General features: G+C 42.5%; 2 protein-coding genes across 2 annotated transcripts in view; one reads left to right on the top strand and one right to left on the bottom strand.

Moving 5' to 3' along the window:
• begain (brain-enriched guanylate kinase-associated) overlaps positions 1-19,154 on the top strand; it is a 71,889-nt gene extending 52,735 nt beyond the window's left edge. The window contains exons 4-6 of the mRNA XM_077221710.1: positions 10,755-10,862; positions 16,309-16,392; positions 17,776-19,154. Coding sequence (XP_077077825.1) covers positions 10,755-10,862; positions 16,309-16,392; positions 17,776-18,861 — 1,278 coding nt within the window. The 3' untranslated portion in view covers positions 18,862-19,154. The remainder of the gene's footprint in view (positions 1-10,754; positions 10,863-16,308; positions 16,393-17,775) is intronic.
• A 176-nt stretch (positions 19,155-19,330) lies between these two features.
• Positions 19,331-25,258, bottom strand: part of wdr25 (WD repeat domain 25) — a 30,673-nt gene continuing 24,745 nt past the window's right edge. Inside the window, exons 4-7 of the mRNA XM_077221709.1 lie at positions 22,784-22,914; positions 22,542-22,712; positions 20,179-20,319; positions 19,331-19,607 (exon numbers count right to left, since the gene is read on the bottom strand). Coding sequence (XP_077077824.1) covers positions 19,386-19,607; positions 20,179-20,319; positions 22,542-22,712; positions 22,784-22,914 — 665 coding nt within the window. The 3' untranslated portion in view covers positions 19,331-19,385. The remainder of the gene's footprint in view (positions 19,608-20,178; positions 20,320-22,541; positions 22,713-22,783; positions 22,915-25,258) is intronic.

Genomic DNA, 25,258 nt, shown 5'->3' with positions numbered 1-25,258 from the left:
ACAGTCTGAGCAATAAACACACTCACACTCACTCTCAAGAACACAGTCTGAGCAATAAACACACACACACACTCAGCCTCGAGAATACATTCTGAGCAATAAACACACACACTCACTCTCGAGAACACAGTCTGAGCAATAAACACACACACACTCAGCCTCGAGAACACATTCTGAGCAATAAACACACACACTCACTCTCGAGAACACAGTCTGAGCAATAAACACACACACTCACTCTCGAGAACACAGTCTGAGCAATAAACACACACACTCACTCTCGAGAACACAGTCTGAGAAATAAACACACACACACACACACACACACACTCTCGAGAACACAGTCTGAGCAATAAACACACACACTCACTCTCGAGAACACAGTCTGAGAAATAAACACACACACACTCACCCTCGAGAACACAGTCTGAGAAATAAACACACACACACTCACCCTCGAGAACACAGTCTGAGAAATAAACACACACACACTCTCGGGAACACAGTCTGAGCAATAAACAAACACACACACTCTCGAGAACACAGTCTTAGCAATAAACAAACACACACACTCTCGAGAACACAGTCTGAGCAATAAACACACACACACACTCTCGAGAACACAGTCTGAGAAATAAACACACACACACACTCTCGGGAACACAGTCTGAGCAATAAACACACACACTCACCCTCAAGAACAGAGTCTGAGCAATAAACACACACACTCACCCTCGAGAACACAGTCTGAGAAATAAACACATACACTCACTCTCGAGAACACAGTCTGAGAAATAAACAAACACACACACACTCTCGAGAACACAGTCTGAGCAATAAGCACACACACTCACCCTCGAGAACACAGTCTGAGCAATAAACACACACACTCACTCTCGAGAACACAGTCTGAGCAATAAACACACACACTCACTCTCGAGAACACAGTCTGAGAAATAAACACACACACACACACACTCTCGAGAACACAGTCTGAGCAATAAACACACACACTCACTCTCGAGAACACAGTCTGAGAAATAAACACACACACACTCACCCTCGAGAACACAGTCTGAGAAATAAACACACACACACTCACCCTCGAGAACACAGTCTGAGAAATAAACACACACACACTCTCGGGAACACAGTCTGAGCAATAAACAAACACACTCACTCTCGAGAACACAGTCTGAGCAATAAACAAACACACACACTCTCGAGAACACAGTCTGAGCAATAAACACACACACACACTCTCGAGAACACAGTCTGAGAAATAAACACACACACACACACTCTCGGGAACACAGTCTGAGCAATAAACAAACACACACACCCTCGAGAACACAGTCTGAGCAATAAACACACACACTCACCCTCGAGAACACAGTCTGAGCAATAAACACAAACACACTCACCCTAGAGAACACAGTCTGAGCAATAAACACACACACTCACTCTCGAGAACACAGTCTGAGCAATAAACACACACACTCACCCTCGAGAACACAGTCTGAGCAATAAACACAAACACACTCACCCTCGAGAACACAGTCTGAGCAATAAACACACACACTCACCCTCAAGAACAGAGTCTGAGCAATAAACACACACACTCACCCTCGAGAACACAGTCTGAGAAATAAACACATACACTCACTCTCGAGAACACAGTCTGAGAAATAAACAAACACACACACACACACTCTTGAGAACACAGTCTGAGCAATAAACAAACACACTCACCCTCGAGAACACAGTCTCAGAAATAAACACACACACACTCTCGAGAACACAGTCTGAGCAATAAACACACACACACACTCAGCCTCGAGAATACATTCTGAGCAATAAACACACACACTCACTCTCGAGAACACAGTTTGAGCAATAAACACACACACACTCAGCCTCGAGAACACATTCTGAGCAATAAACACACACACTCACTCTCGAGAACACAGTCTGAGCAATAAACACACACACTCACTCTCGAGAACACAGTCTGAGCAATAAACACACACACTCACTCTCGAGAACACAGTCTGAGAAATAAACACACACACACACACACACACTCTCGAGAACACAGTCTGAGCAATAAACACACACACTCACTCTCGAGAACACAGTCTGAGAAATAAACACACACACACTCACCCTCGAGAACACAGTCTGAGAAATAAACACACACACACTCACCCTCGAGAACACAGTCTGAGAAATAAACACACACACACTCTCGGGAACACAGTCTGAGCAATAAACAAACACACACACTCTCGAGAACACAGTCTTAGCAATAAACAAACACACACACTCTCGAGAACACAGTCTGAGCAATAAACACACACACACACTCTCGAGAACACAGTCTGAGAAATAAACACACACACACACTCTCGGGAACACAGTCTGAGCAATAAACACACACACTCACTCTGGAGAACACAGTCTGAGCAATAAACAAACACACACACCCTCGAGAACACAGTCTGAGCAATAAACACACACACTCACCCTCGAGAACACAGTCTGAGCAATAAACACAAACACACTCACCCTAGAGAACACAGTCTGAGCAATAAACAAACACACTCACTCTCGAGAACACAGTCTGAGCAATAAACACACACACACTCACCCTCGAGAACACAGTCTGAGCAATAAACACAAACACACTCACCCTCGAGAACACAGTCTGAGCAATAAACACACACACTCACCCTCAAGAACAGAGTCTGAGCAATAAACACACACACTCACCCTCGAGAACACAGTCTGAGAAATAAACACATACACTCACTTTCGAGAACACAGTCTGAGAAATAAACAAACACACACACACACACTCTCGAGAACACAGTCTGAGCAATAAACAAACACACTCACCCTCGAGAACACAGTCTCAGAAATAAACACACACACACTCTCGAGAACACAGTCTGAGCAATAAACACACACACACACTCAGCCTCGAGAATACATTCTGAGCAATAAACACACACACTCACTCTCGAGAACACAGTCTGAGCAATAAACACACACACACTCAGCCTCGAGAACACATTCTGAGCAATAAACACACACACTCACTCTCGAGAACACAGTCTGAGCAATAAACACACACACTCACTCTCGAGAACACAGTCTGAGCAATAAACACACACACTCACTCTCGAGAACACAGTCTGAGAAATAAACACACACACACACACACACACTCTCGAGAACACAGTCTGAGCAATAAACACACACACTCACTCTCGAGAACACAGTCTGAGAAATAAACACACACACACTCACCCTCGAGAACACAGTCTGAGAAATAAACACACACACACTCACCCTCGAGAACACAGTCTGAGAAATAAACACACACACACTCTCGGGAACACAGTCTGAGCAATAAACAAACACACACACTCTCGAGAACACAGTCTTAGCAATAAACAAACACACACACTCTCGAGAACACAGTCTGAGCAATAAACACACACACACACTCTCGAGAACACAGTCTGAGAAATAAACACACACACACACTCTCGGGAACACAGTCTGAGCAATAAACACACACACTCACTCTGGAGAACACAGTCTGAGCAATAAACAAACACACACACCCTCGAGAACACAGTCTGAGCAATAAACACACACACTCACCCTCGAGAACACAGTCTGAGCAATAAACACAAACACACTCACCCTAGAGAACACAGTCTGAGCAATAAACAAACACACTCACTCTCGAGAACACAGTCTGAGCAATAAACACACACACTCACCCTCGAGAACACAGTCTGAGCAATAAACACAAACACACTCACCCTCGAGAACACAGTCTGAGCAATAAACACACACACTCACCCTCAAGAACAGAGTCTGAGCAATAAACACACACACTCACCCTCGAGAACACAGTCTGAGAAATAAACACATACACTCACTCTCGAGAACACAGTCTGAGAAATAAACAAATACACACACACTCTCGAGAACACAGTCTGAGCAATAAACACACACACTCACCCTCGAGAACACAGTCTCAGAAATAAACACACACACACTCTCGAGAACACAGTCTGAGCAATAAACACACACACACTCAGCCTCGAGAATACATTCTGAGCAATAAACACACACACTCACTCTCAAGAACACAGTCTGAGCAATAAACACACTCACACTCACTCTCAAGAACACAGTCTGAGCAATAAACACACACACACACTCAGCCTCGAGAATACATTCTGAGCAATAAACACACACACTCACTCTCGAGAACACAGTCTGAGCAATAAACACACACACACTCAGCCTCGAGAACACATTCTGAGCAATAAACACACACACTCACTCTCGAGAACACAGTCTGAGCAATAAACACACACACTCACTCTCGAGAACACAGTCTGAGCAATAAACACACACACTCACTCTCGAGAACACAGTCTGAGAAATAAACACACACACACACACACACACACACACACACACTCCCGAGAACACAGTCTGAGCAATAAACACACACACTCACTCTCGAGAACACAGTCTGAGAAATAAACACACACACACTCACCCTCGAGAACACAGTCTGAGAAATAAACACACACACACTCTCGGGAACACAGTCTGAGCAATAAACAAACACACTCACTCTCGAGAACACAGTCTGAGCAATAAACAAACACACACACTCTCGAGAACACAGTCTGAGCAATAAACACACACACACACTCTCGAGAACACAGTCTGAGAAATAAACACACACACACACACTCTCGGGAACACAGTCTGAGCAATAAACACACACACTCACTCTGGAGAACACAGTCTGAGCAATAAACAAACACACACACCCTCGAGAACACAGTCTGAGCAATAAACACACACACTCACCCTCGAGAACACAGTCGGAGCAATAAACACACACACTCACTCTCGAGAACACAGTCTGAGAAATAAACACACACACACACACACACACACCCTCGAGAACACAGTCTGAGCAATAAACACACACACTCACTCTCGAGAACACAGTCTGAGAAATAAACACACACACTCACCCTCGAGAACACAGTCTGAGAAATAAACACACACACACTCTCGGGAACACAGTCTGAGCAATAAACAAACACACTCACTCTCGAGAACACAGTCTGAGCAATAAACAAACACACACACTCTCGAGAACACAGTCTGAGCAATAAACACACACACACACACTCTCGAGAACACAGTCTGAGAAATAAACACACACACACACTCTCGGGAACACAGTCTGAGCAATAAACACACACACTCACTCTGGAGAACACAGTCTGAGCAATAAACAAACACACACACTCTCGAGAACACAGTCTGAGCAATAAACACACACACTCACTCTCGAGAACACAGTCTGAGCAATAAACAAACACACACTCACTCTCGAGAACACAGTCTAAGCAATAAACACACACACACACACACTCTCGAGAACACAGTCTGAGAAATAAACACACACACACACTCTCGAGAACACAGTCTGAGCAATAAACACACACACACACTCTCGAGAACACAGTCTGAGAAATAAACACACACACACACACACTCTCGAGAACACAGTCTGAGCAATAAACACACACACACTCACCCTCGAGAACACAGTCTGAGCAATAAACACACTCACACTCACTCTCAAGAACACAGTCTGAGCAATAAACACACACACACACACACACACACTCTCGAGAATACATTCTGAGCAATAAACACACACACTCACTCTCGAGAACACAGTCTGAGCAATAAACACACACACACTCAGCCTCGAGAACACATTCTGAGCAATAAACACACACACTCACTCTCAAGAACTAAGTCTGAGCAATAAACACACTCACACACTCTCGAGAACACAGTCTGAGAAATAAACAAACACACACTCACTCTCGAGAACACAGTCTGAGCAATAAACACACACACACTCTCGAGAACACAGTCTGAGCAATAAACACACACACTCACTCTCGAGAACACAGTCTGAGAAATAAACACACACACACACTCTCGAGAACACAGTCTGAGCAATAAACACACACACTCACCCTCGAGAACACAGTCTGAGCAATAAACACACACACTCACCCTCGAGAACACAGTCTGAGCAATAAACACAAACACACTCACCCTCGAGAACACAGTCTGAGCAATAAACACAAACACACTCACCCTAGAGAACACAGTCTGAGCAATAAACACACACACACTCACCCTCGAGAACACAGTCTGAGCAATAAACACACACACACTCACCCTCGAGAACACAGTCTTAGCAATAAACACAAACACACTCACCCTCGAGAACACAGTCTGAGCAATAAACACACACACTCACCCTCGAGAACACAGTCTGAGAAATAAACACATACACTCACTCTCGAGAACACAGTCTGAGAAATAAACAAACACACACACACTCTCGAGAACACAGTCTGAGCAATAAACACACACACTCACCCTCGAGAACACAGTCTCAGAAATAAACACACACACACTCTCGAGAACACAGTCTGAGCAATAAACACACACACACTCAGCCTCGAGAATACATTCTGAGCAATAAACACACACACTCACTCTCAAGAACACAGTCTGAGCAATAAACACACTCACACTCACTCTCAAGAACACAGTCTGAGCAATAAACACACACACACACTCAGCCTCGAGAATACATTCTGAGCAATAAACACACACACTCACTCTCGAGAACACAGTCTGAGCAATAAACACACACACACTCAGCCTCGAGAACACATTCTGAGCAATAAACACACACACTCACTCTCGAGAACACAGTCTGAGCAATAAACACACACACTCACTCTCGAGAACACAGTCTGAGCAATAAACACACACAGTCTCGAGAACACAGTCTGAGCAATAAACACACACACACTCAGCCTCGAGAATACATTCTGAGCAATAAACACACACACTCACTCTCAAGAACACAGTCTGAGCAATAAACACACTCACACTCACTCTCAAGAACACATTCTGAGCAATAAACACACACACACACTCAGCCTCGAGAACACAGTCTGAGCAATAAACACACACACACTCAGCCTCGAGAACACATTCTGAGCAATAAACACACACACTCACTCTCGAGAACACAGTCTGAGCAATAAACACACACACACTCAGCCTCGAGAACACATTCTGAGCAATAAACACACACACTCACTCTCGAGAACACAGTCTGAGCAATAAACACACACACACTCACTCTCGAGAACACAGTCTGAGCAATAAACACACACACTCACTCTCGAGAACACAGTCTGAGAAATAAACACACACACACACTCACTCTCGAGAACACAGTCTGAGCAATAAACACACACACTCACTCTCGAGAACACAGTCTGAGCAATAAACACACACAGTCTCGAGAACACAGTCTGAGCAATAAACACACACACTCACTCTCGAGAACACAGTCTGAGCAATAAACACACACACTCACTCTCGAGAACACAGTCTGAGAAATAAACACACACACACACACTCTCGAGAACACAGTCTGAGCAATAAACACACACACTCACCCTCGAGAACACAGTCTGAGCAATAAACACACACACTCACCCTCGAGAACACAGTCTGAGCAATAAACACACACACACACTCTCGAGAACATAGTCTGAGCAATAAACACACACACTCACCCTCGAGAACACAGTCTGAGAAATAAACACACACACTCTCGAGAACACAGTCTGAGCAATAAACACACACACTCACCCTCGAGAACACAGTCTGAGCAATAAACACAAACACACTCACCCTAGAGAACACAGTCTGAGCAATAAACACACACACTCACCCTCGAGAACACAGTCTGAGAAATAAACACACACTCTCGAGAACACAGTCTGAGAAATAAACACACACACACACACTCTCTCGAGAACACAGTCTGAGCAATAAACACACACACTCACCCTCGAGAACACAGTCTGAGCAATAAACACACACACTCACTCTCGAGAACACAGTCTGAGCAATAAACACACACACTCACTCTCAAGAACACAGTCTGAGAAATAAAAACACACACACACTCTCGAGAACACAGTCTGAGCAATAAACACACACACTCACCCTCGAGAAACACAGTCTGAGCAATAAACACACACACACGCTCTCGAGAACACAGTCTGAGCAATAAACACACACACTCACCCTCGAGAACACAGTCTGAGAAATAAACACACACACTCACCCTCGAGAACACAGTCTGAGCAATAAACACACACACTCACCCTCGAGAACACAGTCTGAGCAATAAACACACACACTCACTCTCGAGAACACAGTCTGAGCAATAAACACACACACTCACCCTCGAGAACACAGTCTGAGCAATAAACACACACACTCACTCTCGAGAACACAGTCTGAGCAATAAACACACACACTCACTCTCGAGAACACAGTCTGAGCAATAAACACACACACTCACTCTCGAGAACACAGTCTGAGCAATAAACACACTCACCCTCGAGAACACAGTCTGAGCAATAAACACACACACTCACTCTCGAGAACACAGTCTGAGCAATAAACACACACACTCACCCTCGAGAACACAGTCTGAGCAATAAACACACACACTCACTCTCGAGAACACAGTCTGAGCAATAAACACACACACTCACCCTCGAGAACACAGTCTGAGCAATAAACACACACACTCACTCTCGAGAACACAGTCTGAGCAATAAACACACACACTCACTCTCGAGAACACAGTCTGAGCAATAAACACACTCACCCTCGAGAACACAGTCTGAGCAATAAACACACACACTCACTCTCGATAAACTATGAGCGTCTGATACTTTCAGCCTTTCAGTTTATAAATAATTGAGACTCAACCCAAGACACACACACACACACACACAAGTCTGTCAATGAGGTGAAAGGCTTCAATCCACTGCTGATCTCTGATGATCGGCTGCTTTCTAGAAAAGACCAAGTGAAAGTGGGAAATGAATATGTTTTAATCATCTTATTTGAAAAGTGTCATGAAGTTGGCGGATGACCCCAGGCGCAGACAGTATGCAAACACAGAACGTTTATTGCAGACAGAAAACAGGGAAAACAAAACCCACGAGGGGGTAAAACAAGGACAACTCTGACGAGGGAAGACTAAACTAGACTAACACTTGACAAACTAGACTATAAACTAATAACAGAAACAGGATCAGAAATACACTACACAAAACTCTCAAACGATACTCACAGGTAAATCTAGCAATGACTCACACAACATATGACAAGTCAAACAATGAACCGACACAGGACAGCAAACACAAGGGGATTATAAAGGGAACACTAATGACAAGGACAGGTGAAACTGACTAGACAATAATGACAAGACGAGGATAACAAGGGGGCGGGGTTACGTAACGAGACAACACAAGCACATGGCCCAAGCAAAAGGCCATGTGCTTGTACACAAAACATGATTCTGTCATGATCCTGCCTCACGACCAGGGAAAATCAAGAACACTAAGGCAGAATCATGACAAAAAGGTTGAAGTATAAACATGAAATACTGCTGGAAGCAAAGCACAAAGGAAGTGTGTTTTATTCTGGTTTATATCGATGCATCTTCACAGACTAAAGGTCTGTGGTGTCAGTGAGTGTTTAGATCCTCAGTCACAGAGATCAAGCTCAGAAAAGAAATAACCCTCTGAATTAAACACATTAATCATATGGAAATACTGCTGATGCTCCACATGCTTCTTTATATGAATCTCAAGTTTCAACAAAACTCAAACGCAGACGCTTCGAAATCGGACTTTTAAAACTCGTCTAATTGATACGCAGATTTATCATGAGCTCTGTGATCTACTGAACAATGATAACGTCTGATATTCATTACTTCAATGAGCTCATTGTTTCTGCATTTAATTATTACATTGTTTAAATTAATACCTTTTTTGCTTACTGTGATTTTGTATATATACTGTTGTGAACTTCTTCCTTCTTCAGTGTAGAAAAACTCAGAAGCGAAAACCAGGAGACTTATTTAAGCAGGATTCTTTATTTGCTGTAGTCTGCTTCGTACCCAAGTCAAGTCAAGTCTAATCTAGTCTTTACATTGTAGCTTATATACATTTCAAGGGGGAGGGATTACATTGTGATGAACAAAGCATGTAAATGAGCTGAGACATGAGAACAGGAAAGGCATTGACTTCTCGTACTGAGATGAGAAAAATGGTCTCAGTAATAAAATAACAGGTGTTCAAACTTGCTCAGCATGACTCTTCACCCGGTAAACAACGAGAACAGGAAAAGCCTAGCCTTCTCGTACTGAGATGGGACAGTCAGGAATATTCCGCTGGGAACCCCTACCGTTTGCAGAGATTTCCTGGTCTCATCATTTCTAAACTTTCTCAATATAAAATACTATTGTATTGGAAATCTAAATTAAACATTTAAATAAATTTGTAATCCTACAATACATTTCTGAAATACGTAACTTAGACAGTTTCCTCTGATAACAGATCACTGTAAACTGTAATATGGACTCATGCACTTTTTATAAAACTGCTTTGAAATTATGTGTATTGTGAATAGCGCTATACAAATAAATGTGAATTGAATTGAATATTCCATTGAATATAACTGCTGATGAATGACTCAGTGTTTTAAAGCAGTTGTGTGTGTTTCAGACTCAGCGTTATGAAGAGGAGAAGAGATCTCTGAGTCGAGAGATCGCGGATCTGAAGAAACACCTGATGGAGGCCCAGATCAGCATCCAGAAGCTGCGAGCGGATAACGTACGTAACACACCTGAGCGGATAACGTACGTAACACACCCGAGCAGATAAAGTACGTAACGCACACCTGAGCGGATAATGTACGTAACACACCTGAGCGTATAACGTACGTAACACACACCTAAACGGATAACATACGTAACACACACCTGAGTGGATAATGTACGTAACACACATCTGAGCGGATAACGTACGTAACAAACATCTGAGCGGATAGCGTACGTAACACACACCTGAGTGGATAATGTACGTAACACACATCTGAGCGGATAACGTACGTAACACACACCTGAGCAGATAACGAACGTAACACACACCTGAGCGGATAACGTACGTAACAAACACCTGAGCTATAACGTACGTAATACACACCTGAGCGGATAACGTACGTAACACACACCTGAGCGGATAACGTACGTAACACACACCTGAGCGGATAACGTACGTAACACACCTGAGCAGATAACGTACGTAACACACCTGAGCGGATAACGTACGTAACACACACCTGAGCGGATAACGTACGTAACACACCCGAGCGGATAAAGTACGTAACGCACACCTGAGCGGATAATGTACGTAACACACCTGAGCGTATAACGTACGTAACACACCTAAACGGATAACATACGTAACACACACCTGAGTGGATAATGTACGTAACACACATCTGAGCGGATAACATACGTAACAAACATCTGAGCGGATAGCGTACGTAACACACACCTGAGCAGATAACGAACGTAACACACACCTGAGCGGATAACGTACGTAACAAACACCTGAGCTATAACGTACGTAACACACACCTGAGCGGATAACGTACGTAACACACACCTGAGCGGTTAACGTACGTAACACACACCTGAGCGGATAACGTACGTAACACACCGGAGCGGATAACGTACGTAACACACCTGAGCGGATAACGTACGTAACACACACCTGAGCGGATAACGTACGTAACACACACCTGAGCGGATAACGTACGTAACACACCCGAGCGGATAAAGTACGTAACGCACACCTGAGCGGATAACGTATGTAACACACCTGAGCGGAAAACGTACGTAACACACCTGAGCGGATAACGTACGTAACACACACCTGAGCGGATAACGTACGTAACACACACCTGAGCGGATAACGTACGTAACACACACCTGAGTGGATAACGTACGTAACACACCCGAGCAGATAAAGTACGTAATGCACACCTGAGCGGATAACGTACGTAACACACCTGAGTGGATAACGTACGTAACACACACACCTGAGCGGATAACGTACGTAACACACACCTGACCGGATAACGTAAATAACACACACCTGAGCAGATAATGTACGTAACATACACCTGAGCGGATAACATCTGAGCGTATATCACCTGAGCGGATAACATACGTAACACACACCTGAGCGTATAACGTATGAACACACCTGAGCGTATAACGTACGTAACACACCTGAGCGGATAACGTACGTAACACACACCTGAGCGGATAACGTACGTAACACACCTGAGCAGATAACGTACGTAACACACACCTGAGCGGATAACGTACGTAACACACCCGAGCGGATAAAGTACGTAACGCACCTGAGCGTATAACGTATGAACACACCTGAGCGGATAACGTACGTAACACACCTGAGCGGATAACGTACGTAACACACACCTGAGCGGATAACGTATGAACACACCTGAGCGGATAACATACGTAACACACCTGAGCGGATAACGTACGTAACACACACCTGAGCGGATAACGACCGTAACACACACCTGAGCGGATAACGTACGTAACACACCCGAGCGGATAAAGTACGTAACGCACACCAGAGCGGATAACGTATGAACACACCTGAGCGGATAACGTACGTAACACACCTGAGCGGATAACGTACGTAACACACACCTGAGCGGATAACGTACGTAACACACCTGAGCGGATAACGTACGTAACACACACCTGAGCAGATAATGTACGTAACACACCTGAGCGTATAACGTATTTAACACACGCCTGAACGGATAACGTACTTAACACACCTGAGCTGATAACGTACGTAACACATATCTGAGTGGATAATGTACGTAACACACACCTGAGCGTATAACGTACGTAACACACACCTGAGCGTATAACGTACGTAACACACATCAGAGCGTATAACGTACGTAAAACACAACTGAGCGGATAACGACCGTAACACACACCTGAGCGTATAACGTACGTAACACCCTTCTGAGCGGATAACGTACGTAACGCAAACTTGTGCGGATAACATACGTAACATACACCTGAGCGTATAACGTACGTAACACCCTTCTGAGCGGATAACGTACGTAACGCAAACTTGTGCGGATAACATACGTAACATACATCTGAGCGTATAACGTACATAACGCACACCTGAGCGGATAACGTACGTAACACACCTGATCGTATAACGTACGTAACACACACCTGAGCGGATAACGTAGGTAACACACACCTGAGCGGATAAAGTACGTAACACACCTGAGCAGATAACGTACGTAACACCTGAGCGTATAACGTACGTAACACACACACCTGAGCGGATAACGTACATAACACACACCTGAGCGGATAACACCTGAGCGTATAACGTACGTAACACACATCTGAGCGGATAACGTACGTAACACACCTGAGCGTATAACGTATGTAACACACACCTGAGCAGATAACGTACGTAACACATCTGAGTGGATAATGTACGTAACACACATCTGAGCGGATAACGTATATAACACACACCTGTGCGGATAACGTACGTAACACACATCCTAGCGGATAACGTACATAACACACACCTGAGCGGATAACGTACAACACACACCTGAGCGGATAACGTACATAACACTCCTGAGCGTATAACGTACGTAACACACACCTGAGCGTATAACGTACATAACACACACCTGAGCGTATAACGTACGTAACACACCTGACGGGAGCGTCTAACGTACATAACACACACCTGAGCGGATAACACCTGAGCGTATAACGTACGTAACACACACCTGAGCGGATAACGTACATAACACACCTGAGCGTATAACGTATGTAACACACACCTGAGCAGATAACGTACGTAACACACCTGAGTGGATAATGTACGTAACACACATCTGAGCGGATAACGTACATAACACACACCTGTGCGGATAACGTACGTAACACACACCTGACTGGATAACATACGTAACACACACCTGAGCGGATAACGTACATAACACACACTAGAGCGGATAACGTACGTAACACACACCTGAGCGGATAACGTACGTAACACACACCAGAGCGGATAACGTACGTAACACACCTGAGCGGATAACACCTGAGTGGATGACGTACGTAACACACACCAGAGCGGATAACGTATGTAACACACCAGAGCGGATAACGTACGTAACACACATCCTAGCGGATAACGTACATAACACACACCTGAGCGGATAACGTACAACACACACCTGAGCGGATAACGTACATAACACTCCTGAGCGTATAACGTACGTAACACACACCTGAGCGTATAACGTACGTAACACACACCTGAGCGGATAACGTACGTAACACACCTGAGCGTATAACGTATGTAACACACACCTGAGCAGATAACGTACGTAACACACCTGAGTGTATAATGTACGTAACACACATCTGAGCGGATAACGTACATAACACATACCTGTGCGGATAACGTACGTAACACACACCTGACTGGATAACATACGTAACACACACCTGAGCGGATAACGTACATTACACACACTAGAGCGGATAACGTACGTAACACACACCTGAACGGATGACGTACGTAACACACTTGAGCGGATAACACCTGAGCGGATAACGTACGTAACACACCTGAGCGGATAACACCTGAGCGGATAACGTACGTAACACACACACCTGAGCGGATAACGTACGTAACACACACCTGAGCGGATGATGTACGTAACACACTTGAGCGGATAACACCTGAGCAGATGACGTACGTAACACACACCAGAGCGGATAACGTACGTAACACACACCTGAGCGGATAACGTACGTAACACACACCTGAGCGGATAACACCTGAGCGGATGACGTACGTAACACACACACCTGAGCGGATAACGTACGTAACACACACCTGAGCGGATGATGTACGTAACACACTTGAGCGGATAACACCTGAGCAGATGACGTACGTAACACACACCAGAGCGGATAACGTACGTAACACACACCTGAGCGGATAACACCTGAGCGGATGACGTACGTAACACACACACCTGAGCGGATAACGTACGTAACACACACCTGAGCGGATGATGTACGTAACACACTTGAGCGGATAACACCTGAGTGGATAACGTACGTAGCACACACCTGAGCGGATAACGTACGAAACACACCTGAGCGGATGACGTACGTAACACACACACCTGAGCGGATAACGTATATAACACACACAGTTTCTCCTAATCTTTATCAGCCCGAGACGTGTGTGTAGAGCAGCTGCTGCTTCAGCTCCACATCTCTTCTCTCTAGGTTCCCTAGATAGGGTCCACTGAGCCAGTGTTCCCTCTCAAACACTTCAGAGATTCAGAGATTAAGGGTCCTATCATACACCCAGTGCAATGCAGTGTGTTTTGCTAGTTTCATCCCGACGCAGTTTTCATTTTCACGTCCTGCGCTACATTGTTTAAATAGTAAATGCACCTGTGCGCATCAGTGGCCGATGGTCTGAGAACAAGTGTGTTCAGGCGCAATGTTGGAGCGTTGCTGTTTTGAGGAACTTAAATAAAATGAAACCTGGTCTAAAGTCAATGGTGCAGTGTTTTTTTGTTATTTAAAGAGCACCCCTAAGAGGAAAGACGTTCATCTTCTGTGTTTGTCAGTAAATTATTAATATCTAATATTGATAAAATCAAGTTTAGCGTCAGTTCTGGCAGGTCACGTTAGTTAAGCTCACATCAGTGACTCTCAACTGATCCACATCTACCTATAGGAATACGACTCCTATCACTGTATACATATTTAAGCTCCTTCAGTATTATCAGCAGCTGTTGCGTTTCTCAGGAGCTGATTACCCTCCTCCCTCCTCAGCCTCTCCTCTCACCCAGTCAGGATTTGGATTTCCCCTTGAATCAGAATAAATTCTCGAATTATGTTGTACTGTAAATCTTGAATTAATGATATCTGCAATACATTCATGTTGGTTGTGTTCTGTTTACCCTAAGGGGGGTTATTGCTGCTCTCGCCCAGAACGGAACCATACCGCCAATCCAATCTGTATGCTAATTGTCAATCGTATGTGACGATAGTGGTCCTGACAGAACTGAGAGTTGTGTATTGAATGATCATTTGCCAAATTAAATCATGTACGTTTGATGGGAGTGTTGGTTTGTGTTATTCTGCAGGATTTGTACAGGAAAGACTGTAATCTGGCGGCTCAACTTCTCCAGTGCGGGAAATCTCCATACAGAGTACACAGACTGTCTGAGGTACACACACACACACACACACACACACACACACACACACACACACACACACACACACACACACACACACAAACACACACACACTAACCCTACTCCTAAACCTACCCATCACAGAAAACTTTCTGCATTTTTACATTTTCGCAAAAAACATCACTTATTATGATTCATGCGCTGTTTTCCTCATGGTGGCCAAAAATGAGTTTCTCTGAGGGAAACTGATCCTAAAAATAGCACAACCTTATAGAAAGTCAGAGGCGCTGCAAATCTTTTTCCACTTTCATTCTGCAGTCACAGGTTTCAAACACACTGATTTCTTTCTCTCTTTCTCATTTGAATTTAAACTCTCTCTCTGCTTCTTTTGATGTTGGCAGAAAGAGAAATGTGCTGTTTTATTGCTGACTGAGTCCGTTTACTGAACAGTTAATCAGAGAGAGAGAACAGAGAGCTCATCCTTCAGATGCACTAGAGGATGATGAAGGGTTTCTTCAAGAGTCAGCGAGAAGCTCATTTGATTGGCTACATGATGAAGGTGGACACGCCCTCCTCTTACAAAACTCAGCGAGTGAGAGAATCGTGCCAAACCTGTAAGCGCAGCTTAAAGAAAGACTCACCTGTACAAATCGGGTTATTTCGAGAACTTTTTGCCCCATGCACACAACGAGTCATCCAGACATTTGCAACAGTTTATAATTTTTTTACACAAAGGTTGATTTTACGCGATCAACCTGTTTTGCAGTTCCTGACTGTTGTTTTCGCTTGCAAATTGCTATTCACAGGCTTGCAGTGCTTTTGGCCGCATTTGTGCGCAAAAAAATGTACCAAAAGTGTAAGTGCGGAAAAATGGAAGTCAGAGGAATACAGATCCTATTTATTTTGCGTTAGCATGAGGCTGCAGCTTCACAATACGTGAATTACACTTACGAATAACAGTATAATGCTGCAAAAAATAATTGTTACACTTGAAAGGCGATTTACACCTTTACAAATCTTCCCTTGCGCATGCAAATTTAATTAACAATTGTAATCTATGTACACGTTCACAAATCTTACTCTGCGCATGCGATTCTTTATGGCATCATATTACCTTCATAAAGAAAGCAATAGTTCTGTGAGAGAACGCAATAGTTTTATGAGAGAACGCAATAGTTTTATGAAAGAACGTAATAGTTTTATGAAAGAACGCAATAGTTCTTAGAGAGAATGCAAATGTTTTGCGAGAGAATGTGAATGTTTAACTATTTTCGATCACCATGTCCCTTTAAGGGCTCAGTAGAAAACAGATACGAGTGTGATCACATGGTACATTACTTCTTTACATACAGTCTCACATCTTCAAGTCTCTCTCATTGGTGTCTCTCTGTGTGTGTGTGTGTGTGTTTTCAGCTTCACGCAGATCTGCAGGAGCGAGTCAGTTCCCACATGGGGAAGCAGAGCGTAGCGTTCCGTCACTCCGGCTCGGATGCCGTTCCCACCACCGTCATCGGCCGAGTCCTGGAGAAACCGGATCCCGGGGGAAGCTGTCCGGTCACGCGCTCCCCGAGTCCTCAAGAGTTCCCTTCAAACGCGGATAAAGTTCAGCGTCGCACGGCGTATAAGTCGTCAGACCTGTCCTGCAGCGACACGGCGTTATACTGTCCCCCGGATGAGCGCCGGATCCGGGGACACACTGACTGCAACCCGGAAGACCAGAGTTCCCCTCATAGTTTCTCTTTACACGAAGACGCTTTTCCCTTCGGATCTCTTCCGGCTTCCATCCGGCACTCCAGCTTTAGCACAGCGTTGGATTATCCGGCTCACGTATCGTCCTCATCCCAACAGAATCTGTTCACGGATTGGCATGACGGAGACTATGAGCACAAGAACCCCTCGTTTGGAAAGGAACATCCAGGTTTTCCTAAGTCGAGACACGTTTCTCACGGTTCTACGGGACACGGATACAGTTCCCGTGGGAATAGGAGTGTACCGACGGGAAGCTGGCGTCAGATGAGCGTTGACGACGTGAACTCCTTCTTCTGCAGTCCTGAACCCTTCAGTTTCCAAGAGCGTAACTTTGCAGTCGGTCCCGCTAAGATCAAACTGGGTCCGCTTTACAACAGCTTCCCGGAGGAAGAGCGCGTCTTCCAAGCACACGCACCGGATCAGCGGTTCCCTGCGTCAGCCGGATCCAGTCCTGCACTGAACCCGGCGATCAGTCTGAGCGCTTTGAAGAGGGGCGTGATGTTCCGCTCAGGTCAGGACTCAAGCTGGTTCTCCAAAGACAAGCCGAGCTCGACTGGAGGAGCTTTACGGAGAGATTACGCGGACGGAAGTCCCAGCAGCTCCGAGTCTCTCGACCAGAGACGGGACAATCAGCACTACAACAGGGAGCTCCGGAAAAACACGCCACGGCATCGAAAGTTTGGAAACACAGGACTCAGTCGTAAAGATAGTCTTAACAGAGCACAGATGTACGGAACGCTGCTTAACTAGCCATCAGTGTTTGGTTGATTATGATTTCACTTTTTTAAAGGGATATTCACCAAAAAATGAAAATTAGTCCATGATTTACTCTCCCTCAAGACATCCTAGGTGTTTATGACATTCTTCTTTCAGACGAATACAATCTGAGTTATATATATTAGCTGTCCTGTAGCTCAAACAGTAGAGTGTTGGCGCTTGCAACGCCAAGATCATGGGTTCGATTCCCAGGGAAAGCAAGAACTGATAAGAATGTAAATGTGTACCTTTAAATGCAATGTAAATTAAAAAATGTCCTGACTCTTCCAGGCAGTGAATGGCCGTTTCTATTTTGAAGTCCATAAAAGTGCATCTATCCATTATAAAAAGGCATCTATTTCTATCAACACAGATTTTTCTGTTTAGAATCATGTTTTCATAAGGAAAAGCTTCATATTGAAACAATGAAAGCATTGAAAGGAAAGAAAGGAAATGTTCCGTCTCACATAACTATAAAGCTGTTTATTATTATTGAATGTCCCTGTACAGAAGAAACATCAGGTCCATATCTTGATCTCTCCAGTCCAATCACAGGTGGCCGTGACGGCGGGTAACACGGGGTGGAGCACGGCACACACACACGCGTGTTCATGAGCGTCCAACGTCATCAGCGTCCGTGAGCTCTGATAGTCGTAGAAGTGAACCGATCCTGTAGAGCTGCCAGAGACCAGCACGCTTCCGTCTGCAGAGAACCCACAATGCACTGCGAAGCCCTCCACCTGCAACCAATGAGACCAGAGGTTCCAGTCAAGTCAAGTCCCCTTCATTTCTACAGCGCTTTAACAATACAGAGTTTCACAGCAGCTTTACAGTGATAATAGGAGATTACAGTAACAGAGATTGTTTAGGCTTTACAGCAGATCTAGAATAAAGTTATTGTCCAGATAAAGTTAGTTTTGATTGATTCACTTCCGTTGTAAAGATCATTAGTTATTAACTTAGCGGCCGCTAACGACACCGCTCTAACAGAAAACAGAAACTTTTAATGTTCTGGACGTTCATTCACACACAACAGTGTTTGGAGCTCGAGAATACAAACCCTGAAACAGGTCCTAAGGTGCAAGCAGTGAAAATTTTTGAAAAACGTGATCATCTCTGGGTAAACTTGACAGCGTGCACGTGTATCATGTGTTTAGTCTGTGCGCAGGCATAATACAGAACGTTTTATCGCTTCCACATATCCATGTGAACTGGAATCATTTTGATGTTTGATCAGTACAGAGGTGAAGGGCAGGAGGCCTTCGGTCACAGGAATATGCGGGTGATCATGTGACGTGATTTGGCGCTGACCTTGTGACCCTCGTATCTGCGTCGCTTGTTCATGCGGTACGGCCTCTGGGCGGAGAACAGCGCGATGTAGCCGCCGTTAGTTTGAGCGATGAAGCTAGCGTCCAGCGGGTGAGCGCTCAGACTCGGGCAGGTATAGCGCTCCTAACACAACAACAACATAATAAACATCAACAACAACATAAACATCAACAACAACATCATCAACAACAACAACATAAACATCAACAACAACATAAACATCAACAACAACATCATCAACAACATAAACATCAACAACAACATAATCAACAACAACAACATAAACATCAACAACATCATCATCAACAACATAAACATCAACAACAACATAATCAACAACAACAACAACATAAACATCAACAACAACATCATCAACAACAACAACATAAACATCAACAACAACATAAACATCAACAACAACATCATCAACAACATAAACATCAACAACAACATAATCAACAACAACAACATAAACATCAACAACATCATATTCAACAACATAAACATCAACAACAACATAATCAACAACAACAACATAAACATCAACGACATAAACATCAACAACAACATAAACATCAACAACAACATAATCAACAACAACAACATAAACATCAACAACAACATAATCAACAACAACAACATAAACATCAACAACAACATCATCAACAACAACAACATAAACATCAACAACAACATAAACATCAACAACATCATCAACAAAATAAACATCAACAACAACATAATCAACAACAACAACAACATAAACATCAACAACATCATCATCAACAACATAAACATCAACAACAACATAATCAACAACAACAACATAAACATCAACGACATAAACATCAACAACAACATAAACATCAACAACAACATAATCAACAACAACAACATAAACATCAACAACAACATCATCAACAACAACATAAACATCAACAACAACATAAACATCAACAACAACATCATCAACAACATAAACATCAACAACAACATAATCAACAACAACAACATAAACATCAACAACATCATCATCAACAACATAAACATCAACAACAACATAATCAACAACAACAACATAAACATCAACGACATAAACATCAACAACAACATAAACATCAACAACAACATAATCAACAACAACAACATAAACATCAACAACAACATAATCAACAACAACAACATAAACATCAAGAACAACATAAACAACAAAATTTCATTTTTGAAAAAACGAGTGTTTTAGAGCCCTATGACATTCGTTTTATTTTTCCCCAAATTCCATTATTTAATTTTTTTGACTCCCTTTTAATGGTTAAATAAAATTTTAGTAATCAAAAAGAATGTCTAATTAATTGAAACATACAATTCAACAACACTTTATTAAAAGTTTAACAAAAATAACATGTTTAGGGCTCTAATGAAATACGTTTTATTTATTTTTCTCAAATTCTGTTTTACTTTAACCAATGTTTACCATGTTTTCCGTTTTAAGTTTTCTGGGTTCCATTTAAATGATTTAACTTTATTTTAATAATCAAAAAGCAAGTCTAATTAATTTAATTAATTAAAAACAACAACTTTTTTTAATTCTAATTTCTAGGATTTTTTCCCCCCAGAAATTCTGTGTTGTGTATTTAAATGTGAAAAATCACACATTGATTTAATTGATAATCATATGAAATAGATTTTTTGGGGTCAAACTAGGGGTTTGTTTTGTCACAGTTTTGTCAAACAGCTGTACAGTTAAAATAAAAACATGGAAGAAAAATTGTGATTATTCCTTTAAAAAAAAGTTTTAATAATAAATTATAATTATTAGTTTTATTATTACATTGAGACGTAGATATATTCTAATGTACAACAGTCAAATATTGCTGTCACAATTTCTTCAAGTTAAACCAAACTTTTATTTTGACGGGTTGCCGTGAAGACCTCTGAGTGTGTTTATTTATGATATGACGAAAGTTATTCCCAAATGAAACGGTAAAATGCTGCAGAAGTGACTCTCAGAGCGGCTCTGGAGTGTGTTGTGTACGTGTTCGTGTCCTCATATAGAGGCTGAAAACACACGCATGCTTCAGTCTGTGAGAATGTGGAATCGGTCTTTTTGCGGTTTAATATTAACAGACACTAGAATATATCGTAATCTGATTTAAGTGTATTTATTTCATTAAAAATGGCAAATTCTGTTAAATTCTGCGTTAAACAGTGAATTCAGTTTTTATGACTGGATTCCGTCCCTGTTTTCCCGCATGTAAATCATAGAGCGCTAGCGTTTTAAAAGGAAAACACCCTTTTCCAGTGTGTGTGTATGAATGTGTGCGTGTCCCAGAGAAGGGCCTTACGTGGAATATCTGGTTGGAGAGTTTGGCGGTGGTCTGGAAGTCCCAGGCGATGAGCGTCCTCTCGGCCGAGTCTCGGCTCACGGAGTCAGTGCTGCTCACGAACTCTCGGCCGCCGCTCACGAACAAGACGTCCAGCGTCTGCTGAACCGGAGCTTTATACACGCGCAGCACCTGCGACACACAGCGCCTGAGTCACACGCTCACAGCAAAGGCTCATGGGAAGGGTTTGGAATCAGACTGACCTTACGGCAGCGGGCGTCCCAGGCTTTGACCTCTGAACTGAAGCCGCCACTCAGGAACACCTCGGGGTCGGAAGGTCGCGGGGCGACGCAGGTCACCTTAAAACCGTTGTCCATCTGAGTGACGGTCTGACCTGAGGAGACATCGCTTAATCAATTAGTCAATCAATCAACCAATCAATCAACCAACCAACCAATTAGTCAATCAACAAATCAATCAACCAATTAGACAATCAATCAAGCAATAAATCAATCAATCAGTCAACAAATGAACCAATCAATAAATCAACCAATCAGTCAATCAGTCCAGTGTTGTTAATTTAGTTTCAAAAACACTTAATATTCAGTAATATTATGAGTTTGACTGCAGTGACACCATCTTGAGGATCATCATCGGCTGTAAAGCAGCTCCACAGAAGATTCGCTTCAGAATCAACTCGTTTTGCAACATGGAAAATGTGCAATTTGCAATTAGTTTGAGGACATATTGTGACGTTGGTAAAGCAGCACTTCTTTATTAACTGTGACATGATTCATATGATGATCAACTCAAGATTTGCATATTAATAAGAAGATTTGCATATGATCAAGTTTGATTTGATTTCAGTCTCTGATGAAACTTCACTGTTTTTTTTAACACTTTACAATAAGATCTCATTTGTTAACATTAGTTACTATTAGTTACTATTGTAATGTTAACAAACGAGATGTTATTGTGCATGTTTGATGAGATTTGGATGTTTGTGGAGCCGATATGAATATCCTCCTGCATAATTAACACACTTCCTCAGTGTTATTCATTAAGGAATGCGATTATCTGAAGCGTCTCTCGACGAGCAGCTGAAGGATCATTTCACTTCTCCAATAATCATATCTGGATTTAAGAATAATTGGATATTTGTGCTGGAAAACAACTTCAGTTTCTGCAGTTCACACACACATTTCAACGTGACGATCAATCATGATGAAGTTAATCTGGAATCTCTGATATACACTCAAACATTAGCTTATTCAGACTCCAACATCTCTCACATTATCAGTTTATTCACGATATAGAAAAGGGTAATAAAAGAACTCAGAGTTATTAAATCAGTTGATATTTCACTCGTTTTATTGGTCCTTCTGTTAGACTCTCACACATGAATTATGTTGAATATCTGTCAGCTGTTAAATTTAACTACACAATTAGATAATACCAGTTTAGCTCAACCAATCACCAAGCAATGCTTCATGTTGTTCAGTCTGTGGTGTAAAAAGCTGCATTAGTTATTAAAGAAAAAACACTTCAGCAAAACACGATCAGCTCAAAGTGTCCCAATCATTTCGGTCTCAAATTTTTATACATATAAATATTTACCAGGGACGTGGGAACTATATTGTGAGATGGGGGGGGGGGGGGGGGTTGGTTAGTGTAGGCCTATAGTTGGCTGTGTTATGTTTCCTGATTGACTTTATGATTAGTTAAATCTGTTTTGCACATGCATCGCCACCATTTCAGACAGTACCGGACAGCCTCTGCCTCGTTCACTTCACGTCTGTGGGCGTTACGCAGCTCAGTGTGAACGCTCCAATTCACCTTCAATGAAATCTAACCTTAGTGTAACTGACAGAATTACTAAAACATATTTAGCTACCTAAAAGTTAAAGATTTTTTGTGTCACGCATGCATCCATGTCTATTTCCCTCATATTAAATATAAAACGCATGTGGACTGATATTTTTCCGATGTCTGGACTCCGTTATTAATGGAGTATATAAACAGACTTTTCAATACATTGGTATTAAATGTATTTTCTGTAAATTTATATTTCAAGTTTTTACTGCAAATGTCGAAATGCGCGCTCTTTGGTCCATCACTGCTTGAGACACTGATCACATTAGAATAAAATATCTCATAATAAAATAAAAAATTGGCTGATTTATGATTGTATATGCATAGTTCTCATCAGTCGGAAATACAGATAAACGCTTTCATTTGTTGTATTTTTGATCCTGAAAGAAAACAGAACAACAATCGAATCATAGGCCTACATGGAGTCTGTACGCGTGACGCTTAAATATAAGTTAAAAAACTTAAAAATACGTGTCATATATAGCCTATGTTTAAATAATATAATGTTATTTTATTTATTTCATCTATGTTGATTATATTAAAAAGGAACCGCATGAGATGAGTAAGATAGGATCGTAAGATGCCCAATATATCGGAAAACATCTGGAATGGGTCAGACATGATTTTGACCACTTATTAAGTTTTGTTTTAAGTGAATTTCGTTTTCTATCTTCATTTCAATCAATGTTTCATCAACAAATTGACTGGATTAATAAATAAGAAGCAAATATAGTAGCCTACCCTAGACAATATAATCAGGACACGGAGGCGCCGGCGCCTGAACTGGAGCGTCTCATAAATGAACCGAAAACTGACAGAAAACACTAGTTTAAATAAACAATTCAAACGTTTAATGCATAATCCTC

Source organism: Siphateles boraxobius, unplaced genomic scaffold (genome assembly GCF_051911475.1).
Source record: "Siphateles boraxobius isolate OS27281-9 unplaced genomic scaffold, OSU_SipBor_1 85, whole genome shotgun sequence".
Taxonomy (NCBI): domain Eukaryota; kingdom Metazoa; phylum Chordata; class Actinopteri; order Cypriniformes; family Leuciscidae; genus Siphateles; species Siphateles boraxobius.
The sequence above is the reverse complement of the archived record's forward strand: the minus strand, read 5'-3'. Positions and strand labels throughout refer to the sequence as shown.